This window comes from Pan troglodytes, chromosome 2 (assembly GCF_028858775.2).
Source record: "Pan troglodytes isolate AG18354 chromosome 2, NHGRI_mPanTro3-v2.0_pri, whole genome shotgun sequence".
Classification (NCBI taxonomy): domain Eukaryota; kingdom Metazoa; phylum Chordata; class Mammalia; order Primates; family Hominidae; genus Pan; species Pan troglodytes.
In genome coordinates, this window is record NC_086015.1 from 193,125,801 (window position 1) to 193,138,077 (window position 12,277).

The 12,277-nt window shown below is 41.4% G+C and overlaps 1 protein-coding gene across 1 annotated transcript in view; it reads right to left on the minus strand.

The window, feature by feature from the left end:
• Positions 1-1,184: 1,184 nt before the first annotated feature.
• P3H2 (prolyl 3-hydroxylase 2) overlaps positions 1,185-12,277 on the minus strand; it is a 164,100-nt gene continuing 153,007 nt past the window's right edge. The window contains exons 14-15 of the mRNA XM_001160886.6: positions 8,267-8,407; positions 1,185-2,344 (exon numbers count right to left, since the gene is read on the minus strand). Coding sequence (XP_001160886.4) covers positions 2,252-2,344; positions 8,267-8,407 — 234 coding nt within the window. The 3' untranslated portion in view covers positions 1,185-2,251. The remainder of the gene's footprint in view (positions 2,345-8,266; positions 8,408-12,277) is intronic.

The window sequence follows — 12,277 nt, forward strand, 5'->3', positions numbered from 1 at the left end:
ATTTGGGTTTAAGTTTTTAAAAATCAGGTACACACATAAAAAACCCATTCACGGCCGGGCGCGGTAGCTCACACCTGTAATCTCAGCACTTTGGGAGGCCAAGGCGACTGGATCACCTGAGGTCGGGAGTTCGAGACTAGCCTGGCCAACATAGTGAAACCCCATCTGTACTAAAAATACAAAAATTAGCTGGGCATTATGGCAGGCGCCTGTAATCCCAGCTACTCAGGAGGCCGAGGCAGGAGAATTGCTTGAACCCGGGAGGTGGTGGAGGCTGCAGTGAGCTGAGATCACACCACTTCACTCCAGCCTGGGCGACAGTGAGACTCCGTCTCAAAAAAAAAAAAAAAAAAAAAAACCATTCACGACTCTCTAAATGTTAGCAGAAATAAATTTGGTTGCGACTGTTTCTAAAATGGTTTTGGTTTCTTTTTTTTCTTTTTGCTTTGTTTGTATTTTGAGTAGGAGGGAGGGCCTTGTTACAATCAATTATGTCATTTTCAGAGAAGGGAACTAAAGTCTGGAAAGGGAAAGAGAGTAGTTCTATATCACACAGCAGGGCATATTTGATAGAACTGGGAGGATAATCCAATGCTCTTTCCACTTTCCCATGATTAAAATACAACCAGAAGGTTCAGTAAAAAACAGATGGTTCCTACATCACTAACTCAAATTTTCAATTTCAATGGGTGAATGTTCTTACCACTCACCAGATTGTAAACGGCAGAAAGTAAATCTTCCCTCCACCACTGCCCGTCATAAAGGCATGTGATCTCCCACAGGCAAATGATAAAGTCTCCCCTAGGTTAGAAGAACCCCATCCCCAATGAACTATGCCTTTGTAGTGTCTTTCTTAGAAGTGGGACCTGGAACCAAGCATTCTCTGGATCAATGCCCAGTTTGGTCTCCATCTCTGTTCTTCAAGAGCGGTGTCCCCACCTTTCCTGAGGCCACTGCACCAGCAACAATAGTCATGTCCCAACGTTGCCCCTAAAGTGGTCCCAAAAGCTCCTATGTAATTACAAAACCATTCTGTGAAGATAAACCAAACATTTGGGAGAACAAAAATAAATGCCAGATATTAAAATAAGCCTCCCTTTATTAAACAAATCAGCCACAAGCACAAATCTGTGTGCTGGATAGCAGCAATGAGGAGGGGCCCCCAAAATATAAGCAGATGACGGTTAAATCAATCAGAAATTTATTTTTCTTATGTAAGTACAAAACACCTCTTTTCATCAGTGGACCCCACTCCTAGGCAACCTAGGTGCCCGGATGCAGGCAGTATTCAAGATTTTCTTCCAAAGTCACCAGGGTGAAAAGCCATTCTACTACAACCTCTACATGACCTTTTAAAATGTACAACTTATAGGACAGTCCTTTCTGGAGTACTGTGGAGGGTGAATCAAAGCTTCCAGTGTAAGTTTATTGTCTGGCGAAAACACCAGAGCCAAAAATTCCACCAAGGCCCTGGAAAGACTGAAGTCCCCTCTGTCTCATACAGTAATCATCCATGAGATCTCCCGGAGCCTGGGTGATCATTACGCCCATGATACCTGAGGCAGCGTGGACTCTGCCAGGGGCTCCTCAGACCCAAAGTGCAGCTCACTTTGGAGAGTCGGAGCTCATGGCCGTTAGCACCTAAGGATGTGGCTGAAAGGCACAGAGCAAGAAAGGGCTTCAGAGACCAGGCACAGGTTAATTTTAGAACTGGAGCACACATGAGAGTTGTAGTTTCACCACCAAGAAGCTTATTCTCTCTAAGCTTTTGAATTTGCAGCAACTTAATTGTGTGTGTGTGTGTGTGTGTGTGTGTGTGTGTTTGGGGGAGGAGGTGAACTGGGCTTTGATAGATACATGAAATGATGAAAAACCAAGAAAGAGAGCTGGGTGTGGTGGCACGTGCCTGTGGTCCCAGCTCCCCGGGAGGCTTGAAGGATCGCCTGAGCCTAAGAGTTTGAGGCTCCAGTGTGCTATCATCACATCTGTGAATAGCCACTGCCCTCTATCCTAGACAACATGGTTAGACCATGTCTCTAAGAAGACAGAGAGAGAGAGAGAAAACAACCCAAAACAAGAAAGATAGATTGATAGATTGAGTGAGGCAACAAAAGCATCCTTAGGAAGAGAAGGAAGATCTGATGACTGACATTAACCTGTTAATTTATACCATGGCTCTGTACAAAAATAAAAAGGTTCTCATAAGATTAACAATTTAAATAAATATTTGATAGAACATTCTTTCTCATTTTTATAGCTCATCTTTAGGGTTGATATTCAGTTCATGCTTCCCTTGCTGTTCTTGATCCAGAATTGCAATCACTTCATCAGCCTGTATTCGCTCCTGCAAAAAAGACAATTTACACATTTCTGTTACAAGCATAATAATCAGTCTCATCAGCAGACGCTTCCCAAACACTTCCTGGCATCCATCTGTACATGGGTTGATGCTAAATCCAGTTAAGCATTGAACACCTCCTCTTCATCCCCAGACAGATGCCTTCTCCTAACATTCCTGGGTCCTAAGCAATTACTTTCTAAGATTTTCTCTCCTGCAAAGAACGATTGTATGTTCAACTGCTTCCTACCCTTTCTAATTCATGGCCCCATAGCCATCTCAGTTCAGTGGTCAAGCTGAATTCACCATTTTCTCCCCAAGAACCTGCTCTGTTCTTCACGTAGGCTCTCTCTCGGTAAAGACCAGCATCGCTCACCTATTTGCCTTAAAAGCCCGACCATGGTTTCCTGCATCTGATAAGTCACCTATTCTGTTCTATCTGCTGTCTCTGCCCCTTTCTCCTCAATGCACTATTGTTGCCGGAGTTTAGGTCAGGGTTTCTCAATTTTGGTCTGATTGACATTTTTAGACCAGATAATTACTTGTTGGGGGGTGGGAGGGTGGTGCTGCCCTGTGCCCTGCAGGATGCTCAGCGACACCCCGTCCTCTCTACCTACCACAGGTGTCAATAACAACCTCCCCCACCAACCCCCAGATATTGCCAAATGCCCACTAGAGGGCAACATTGCTCCCTCTTTTTTTTTTTTTGAGATGGAATTTTGCTCTTGTTGCCCAGGCTGGAGTGCAGTGACGCGATCTCGGCTCACTGCAACCTCTGCCTCCCGGGTTCAAGCGATTCTCCTGCCTCAGCCTCCCAAGTACCTGGGTTTACAGGCACCCACCACCATGCCCGGCTAATTTTTTATATTTTTACCATGTTAACCAGGCTTGGTCTCAAACTCCCGACCTCAGGTGATCCACCCGCCTCGCCCTCCCAAAGTGCTGGGATTACAGGAGTGAGCCACTGCACCCGGCCAATCGCTCCCTCTTGAGAGCCACCATTGTAAGCCCTCATCATCTCTTAATTACTGCCGCAGCCTCCAAATTGCTCTCGCTGCTTCACTACTCACCCTCACATGCTTCTAATGAATCCTACTGGCTTATATCTGATTATATCTCTTTCCTACTCACAGCTCCTCAATGGGTGCCTACTGCTTGAAGTTTCAGGTCTACTTTTCTTGGTGTGCTTATAAGAAGTTGCCTTATACCTGTCTCTCTTCTTTTTTTTTTCTTTTATTTATTGATTTATTTATTTTTTATTATTATACTTTAAGTTTTAGGGTACATGTGCACAATGTGCAGGTTAGTTACATATGTATACATGTGCCATGCTGGTGCGCTGCACCCACTAACTCGTCATCTAGCATTAGGTATATCTCCCAACGCTATCCCTCCCCCCTCCCCCCACCCCACAACAGTCCCCAGAGTGTGATGTTCCCCTTCCTGTGTCCATGTGATCTCATTGTTCAATTCCCACCTATGAGTGAGAATATGTGGTGTTTGTTCTCTCTTCTTATTCATACCTTTCTCTCTTCTTTAGGTTTATTTTGCCTCCCTTCTCCTCACCTTATATTCCAACTTCTTAACTTACCTCAAGCTCCCTGAATGTAACACTTTCAAAAGAATTCCCTAATCCGATTCTGAATTAAGTGTTTCTCTGGATGCTCCCATTATATTCTACGCTTTCTTTTATTCCTCACATTAATCCATCAGCAGGTGCAGTTGGTCTACCTCCAAATTGTATCTCAAACCTTCCATCTCTTTTTACCTTCTCTATTACTACTCCAGTCCATGCCCACATGTTAGCTAAAGTAATCTTCTGTATCCTGTAACTCTCCAGGACTGGAGGAGATGTGTGTGTGTGTGTGTGTGTGTGTTGGGGTGTGGGGACTACATGACTTTCCACTAGTTAGAATAAAATTCGCATTTCCCAATCAGCCTGTGGAATCCGGCTCCTGCCGCCTCCACGTCCTCTACTGAAGCCACTCTCCCTCTTGTCTGCCATATTCCAGATGCTCTGGCTTTCTTTGTTTCTTGGCGACTCCAAACATCTTATTGTCTCTGGGCCTTTGCAGCTTGTCCTCTGCCTGGAATACTCTCCTCCAGACATTTATCCTAGTGGACTTCTCATTTCTTAGGTTTCAGCTCACATGCCACTTGTTTGGCGAGGCCTCACAATTTGCCGCTCCTACCCTTTCACTCCAGAATCAGTTGTCTTGTTCCATTTTCCACACATCATTGGTCACCGTGTGAAAAATCTCTCGATTATTTATTTATTTTTTACTTTTTTGGGATCTGTTTCCTTCCACTAGAATGTAAGCTCCAGAAGAGCAGGGCATCTTATCTTCTTGGTCACTACTGTATTTTCAGTGCTCAGAAAAGCCACTGACATGTGGCAAGAGTTCTATTTTCTTTGATGAGTAAATGTGTAAATGGATGAAGCCTTTCTCTGTCTAAAATGCCTCTCCCTAAAGAAATTGATCTTTTAAAGCTTTTTTTCAAATGCCATCTCCTCAAAGAAGCCTTTTTGGATTACTTTTTTATATCCCTCAAACCATGCATTTGCTGCTAAGGATTCTTACCAAACCTTGCCTTGTGGTTTAATTAGTTGGGTCCTTGTATTATTTCTCCAATTTGACTTCAAGCTCCTTGAAAATAGGAATTATATCCTACTAGTGTGCATTCCCTATAGGCGGTCTTTAACACAGTGCCTGGGCACAGTAAGTTAAATAAATAACTATTTTATGAATTGAAAACAAAGCCCCTTTCATGCAAGAGCTTGTAATAAAAAATGTTTACAAAAAGGCAACTAAAAGGACTAGATATACTAAATAACAGAAAATTAAGTTGCTGCCACATCTAAATAAAAAGCCCAAGTACTACTTTACAAATATAAGGAAAACAATCTTCTTTTTTTTTTTTTTTCAAGACAGAGTCTCACTCTGTTGCCCAGGTTGGAGTGCAGTGGTGCGATCTCGGGTTACAGCAACCTCCACCTCCTGGATTCAAGTGATTCTCCTGCCTCAGCCTCCCCAGTAGCTGGGATTACAGGCATATGCCACCATGCCTGGCTAATTTTTGTAATTTTAGTAGAGACGGGGTTTCGCCATGTTGGCCAGGCTGGTTTCGAACCCCTGACCTCAGGTGATCTGCCCGCCTCGGCCTCCCCAAGTGCTAGGATTACAGGACTGAGCCACCGCGCCCGGCCGAGGAAAACAATCCTGATACTTAACAAATCGACACACATACAAAGCTTTCACATCTGTTGACCACAAGAAATGATTGTAATCTTGTTTCTCATTAAGGGAAAGAAATTCAAGAGCTGGAACCAATATATATGAAGCTTCGAACATCCTTGCATCCTTAAAAGGATGTTGCTAAATACTCCTTGAGAACTGAGACCCTTTAAAGTAATTCATAATAAGCATGAGAATCGGCCAGCTCTAATGACTTGTTCATAGGTAGGCATTTTTTTTTTTTCTCAGAGATTCAATCTGCAAAAAGACGTCTAGGCCAGGAACTCCCAAACTCTGCTGCTGCACGTTAGAATCACCCGGGGAGCTTTTAAACCTCCTGAAACACAGATGTTAGTAGTTTGTAACGATCAATAGATGATCTCCACGTGTAGCAAAGAATGATTCACAGCCTGGGCTAATTTAGCTGAGGAAAAAGTTCTGGTCATTTCCCACTGTGGCCACTAGATGCCGCTACGGCCTGAAGACTGGAGAGGTTTTCTAGTACTTTTCCATCAGAGGAAGGGACGCTGGCGTTGATGTTTCCTATTACAAAGGAGCAAAGAGAACTTACTTTGTGTTAGCTTATTTTGAGAGAACAATACCTTGGAAAAGAGAGTTTGGATACTGAATGATGAAATAGATTAAATGTCTGCTGAATTGAATACTAGAATAGTGAGGTAATATTTCAATAATTTTCTCTTCACTGTCTACCCATTTACATAGGTTCCTTAGTTTAAAAAAAATGCTTTGATGGAATGCTAGCATTTTGGAGATGGAAAATACCAGGATATAAAGTAATGATAGGGGAAGGCAATTGTTTGCTGCTCCCTTGAGGTTTTCAGGACTCTGTGCTCTGGTCCTTTTGTCAGGGCCTTTCTTTCTTTTTCTTCTTTTTTTTTTTTTTTTTTTTTTTTTTTTTTGAGACAGAGTCTCACTCTTGTCGCCCACGTTACAATGTGGTGGAGTGATCTCAGCTCACTGCAACTGCAGCCTCCACCTCCTGGGTTCAAGTGATTCCCCTGCCTCAGGCTCCCGAGCAGCTGGGATTACAGGTGCGCGCCACCACGCCAGGCTAATTTTTGTATTTTTAGTAGAGATGGGGTTTCACCATGTTGGCCAGGCTGGTCTCCAACTCCTGACCTCAGGTGATTCACCCACCTAGGCCTCCAAAAGTGCGGGGATTATAGGCGTGAGCCACCACGCCCAGCCAGGGCCATTTTTTCTATGCCTGGCTATCGTCTTTGCTTCTAGGTCTGAGCTTATAGAAGTCTTCCTTGATTCCCTGCTACAAAACATATACTGTTCTCTTCTTACAGCGTATTTACTAGCTGTTCTGTCCAAGCTCCTCATAGTCCAGGACCTTGTTCTGTTCACCCTTCTACCCCTAGGGCCTATCTAGCAGAGTTTCCAAGGCAGATAATAATAGCTCTTTTGTACAATAAAAGGTCACAATAGGTCTTTTGTAAAATATGTGAAAGAATGGCTTAGGGAATGTGGGGAAACACTTTGTAAGTTAGATTTGATGGTGAAAAGTATATGAGAAAAACGCATTATTTTTAAATAGTTTCTGATGAAATTGGATTCAACTTAGGAACCTAAGAAGGAAAACTGGATAGAATGCCAGTTTTAAGAATAGAATTTCATAGCTTCATCAATACTTAGGGCTGGAGAAGATTTGGAGGTCATCCAGTTAAGCCTCTGCTATGATGTTTTAGATTCCATTTCAGCGTTCCATGCTAAGCAGTTGCCTGGGCTTTGATTGGAGCCATCCAATCAGTGCTTCCAAAGCAGACAATTCTGCCAAACTGTGGTGACTATTTGAAAGTTATTCCTTGTGTGGAGCCCAAATTTTCCCTCCAGGGCTTCTACCCATTGGTCTTAATTCATGCCTCTGCAGCTCCACAGGTGGAGACTATGACATCTGCCCACGGGCTTCCAAAACGATGAGATCATGGTCTCCTCCTAGCTAAGTGTCCTCAGCTAGTTTGCATATAATAATATTGAAATACTTAATGTAATAACAGTAATAAGTAATAATAATCTTTTAGGTTTCCTTGCCCTCTTTCAAATACGTTTCATAAATGATTCAATACTATTTCTTATGATTTGCGAGAAAACAAATCCGTCTTCTGGGTGACCAATAAAAAGTGATTCCTCCCTGATGCCACAGGGTTGTTTTTGTTTTTGTTTTTGTTTTGAGACAGAGTCTTGCCCTGTTGCCCAGGCTGAAGTGCAGTGGTGCGATCTCGGCTTACTGCAATTTACGCCTCCCAGGTTCAAGCGATTCTCCTGCCTCAGCTTCCCGAGTAACTGGAACTACAGGCGCATGCTACCACATCCAGCTAATTTTGTATTTTTAGTAGAGATGGGGTTTCAGCATGTTGATCAGGCTGGTCTCGAACTCCCGACCTCAAGTGATCCGCCCGCCTCGGTCTCCCAAAGTTCTGGGATTATAGGAGTGAGCCACCGCGCCCAGCCTTACAATTTGTTAATAAGGTCAAGACAGATTAGTGACTATCAAATATCATTGACATAGCTATTTCTACAAACATCTTCACTTACTAGAACATATCTGATTAAGAACTGCCTTTACCCTCTTCTTTTCCTCAGATGAAGCAATTTAAAGGACTTCTCAGATAAAGCAGTTCATGAAGCAAGCCTAACTGGCTTTCTGGGCGGGTGAGAAACTCACCAATTCTCTATAAAGTGGGTCCAAGGTGAACCACAGAGCCACAGCACACCTCTTTCCCTTGGTGACTGCCTTCACCCCATGAGGGTTCTCTCCTCCAGATGAGAAGCTGATCATGCGCCCACATTTTGGTTTTATAGAGGCCTGAGAAAGAAAGCAAAAATTAGACTTTCAATTGTTGTATCATAAACATTTCCACAACTTCTGCTTCTCTGGCTATGAGATTATTTGAGTTAAGGCCTCAGGCGAAGAATAAAGGAATCCTGGGATTGAAGATGATGTAAATTATCTCAATTTTCTCACCCGTAAAACAAAGGTAAGGTCAAAATAATATATACCTCAGAAAATAAAAAGATGTTCAAGTAAAACGTGTAGCAAAGTCCACATACATAGTAATCATTCAATACATGCTACATGATAGCCTGCAAATTCAAAGAAGGCAAAGTTTTTCTCTCATAATTCATTTCTGTAGCTTTTGCACTAGCTAAGCATCTGGATACAAGGTAGGTGTCCATTCCATACTTGTGTAATTAACAAACAAACAAACAGGACATCTGCAGTGCTGGAAAAGTTGTTATTGATCTAGGTAGTGGTTACATGAGTGTATACGCTTTCTAATTTTTAAATTGTACATTCATGGTTTATGTGCTTTTCACAATACAAACATTTTTAAAAGTCATAATTCTGTATAAGATTTCATTTCCTTTACACTATTGTTTCCCAGTGGTCGTTTAGGCATTGTTTGAACATCTCCAGTGGTGAGAACCCGACACCCCTTGGAGTGGCCTATTCGCCATCACCCTTAAGTGTTTTAAGACTGACACAGTCCTTCGCAGCTTATGCACTGCTCAGGTGGAGCTGTCCACAGCGTTTAGGTAGAAGAGTGTAGTGACAGAAAAAGAAATACTGCTGGGCTCACTGAGCCAGGGTAGAAGATCAAACAAGCTGCCTCTACAAGTTGAATGAGCTTAAGCAACTGAATATTAGAGGCCTTGCTTCTGTGTTTAAAGAAGTGTCTCATGTGAGTAGAGTCCATTTTGTCTTTCTTGGGAAATACAGAAACTTTATTCATTCCTCTGTATAGTTCAGAAAAGTAAAGTAAAACCAAAAAAAGTGGCACTAACCATTTTACTAGGTGAGAACATGGACTGGTTCTCACTAGCCATTTTCTGAATTGACTTGAGTTGACATATGCCCGTAAATCTTTGGTTTCCTTCTGCATAAAATGAGCTGGCTGGTTTTTCACTGCTAGCTTCAGGAAGAATATTTGAAAAATTTCCTAAAGTCCTTGGTTGCTACATAACATAGGTGCTCCCGGACTACGTGACCACATATGGAAGGTCAGAGGTAGGTGGAGGAGTCGGAAAGCCAGAGAGACAGGTGGGTGCATATGTGTTTATGTGGGCACGTGTGTGTGTTTATGTCTGTGTGAGTCTGCATGTGTGTGTATATGTGACTTGTGTGTGAGTGTTAAAGGGAAGAGCAGAAAAAAAGCAGTCAGTTTCTTTTTACTCTTCTATTCACAATAACTGAAGAGTGATTTGTCTTTGCTGGAATTGCTTTTCCTAAACAGCTTTACCAAGGCAACTGTTCTGATGTAAATCTAGAGAGTTCACGAGTTAGTCGTGTCCTCAGTATCAATCTGATTCTGTTTTTCTTGAGAAGGAATTTGTACATTTCCACATAGAAGCAGCAAAATAAGTGAAAGGTAAAACCTGTGAAGTAGGATAGAAAAGACTTCTGAGGCTGGGCATGGTGGCTCACGCCTATAATCCCAGCACTTTAGGAGGCCAAGGCAGGTGGATCACCTGAGGTCAGGAGTTTGAGACCAGCCTGGCCAACATGGTGAAACCCCGTCTCTACTAAAAATACAAAAATTAGCCAGATGTGTTGGTGGGTGCCTGTGATCCCAGCTACTCAGGAGGCTGAGGCAGGAGAATCGCTTGAACCTGGGAGACGGAAGTTGCAGTGAGCTGAGATCGTGCCACTGCACTCCAGTCTGGGTGACAGAAAAAAAAAAAAAGAAAGGAAAGAAGAGAGGGAGAGAAAGAAAGAAAGAAAAAGAGAGAAAGAAAGAGAAAGAAAGAAAGAAAGAAAGAAAGAAAGAAAGAAAGAAAGAAAGAAAGAAAGAAAGAAAAAGCCTTCTGAGTAAATGGCCTTGGGATGTTGGAATTTCAGGTTTTCTGGGCTGCCCACTCCCTGGTGCTGGTCAGGACTCACTCAAACACGCATTTGCCAATGTTTCTATGTGATTACCAAGTCTTGGTAACATCTTATAAGACTAAAGAAAGGATGTGGGGACAAATTAGTATTTTCTTTCTTCTGGAATTGAAAGTAATTTTAAACATGAATAACTTTGGGAAAGTTTAGGAAAAGAAGATGTGAACTGTGTGAGGCAGTTGGAACTGATTATAGCCGTGGATTCACAAGGATCTCTAAAGACCCATCTCATCACACAGCGAACATCATCTGTTACATGTCAGGTATTTGGAGGAATAAACAAGCTTTAGTGAACCTGCTTCCATGTGTGACATTGTTTCTACAGCAAAAATATGTTATGAAGTTTGGATAAATGATTATAAACATACTTTTGCAACACAGCCCCATTTATACTGAATTTAATTTTTCATGAAACAAATGGAACTCATTAAATTTTATCTTCTTTGAACCTGCACAGAGAAACCAACATCCTTGAATTCCCAAGTCTCACAAACAAATGCCGCTATTGAAAAGAATCCACGTACCTTCCAAGTATACTAAGCATAATTTAAAATAATCCTTTTACTTTCCGTCTAACTGATGATTGATTTAGAAAAGCGTTTGTGCTGTAATTGTCTTTAATAAAAGTAAAATTTCAGCCACCTTTCAGATAATTATACAACTTCCAGATTTTTCCAAAGTAAAGGACTCAGAAGACGTTACTTCCTTATGTGGCCTCAAGTTATGCTATTTCTCTGCTCCATTTGTCCCTCCACAGTCAAAGGGAAACTAAAACAGAAAAATACCCATTTCTGTTGTTGCTGGTACTAGAATAAACTTCCTGTGGGGAAGGATAAGAACTGCCTTATGTAAGAATTTTAGTTATCTACGTTATTCCCTAAAATGCCATTGTATGCATTAATATGAAGTATTTGGGGAAATAAATGTTCTCAAACAGGAGCTTTTGGATTAAAAATTTGTTTAAATCAGTTTTAGTTTTTTTAGGGGAGGTTAGATTCTGGGTTTAATTAAAATTGTAGCACTCTGAAAGGAGAATATTATCTGCTTTCACATCTTTAAAAAGCAGAATTCCAGTTAACTTGACATTTAAAAATTAATGAAACAGGCATCCCTTGCTTTAAGCATCAAGCATTTCCAAATACGGCCACTAGATGGAGGAGAAGCAAAGAAATCTTTTCAACCACCTGTCTGACTTTCTTTGAAACTGCGAAATGCCAGTATTTTTGTACCTCAGTTTCAGTGTTAGCAGAGATCAGAAATAAAATGCTTCCTACACTCAAGCTTTCCCAGAAGTGCAAAAAACCTTCTGGACTTTAAACTCCAATACAGATCGTCAATCTTGATTTAATTTATCAGATTACGGAGTATTAAAGTACTCTCATATTAACATTTAAGCTTTTTACCCAAAAAGTGAGGCATCATGACTTTTTAACATATATTATTGTATGAAGTCACATGAAATATTTTTTCTTAGTTATTACAATGTTTCTAGACAATTTTAACGAGAATCCTCATAGGAATCACCTTTAAACCCAGTAATACATACTTTTTGATATTACCTGCTTATATCACAGTACTGTGTGATGAATGACATATGTGTGTCATGAATGACAGATATGTTTCACTAATGAGAAAAGCATGTAAGCTATGAGGGACAAGCATAAAATTCAAGAAAAGTTTAGAAATAGCTTCTATAATGCCAAAACTTTGAAGTTTATCACATACATGTCCCGACTACTTAGATTTTGTATGGTGGTGAGAGATACCTGGTCATCTATAATCTGCTTACTTTCT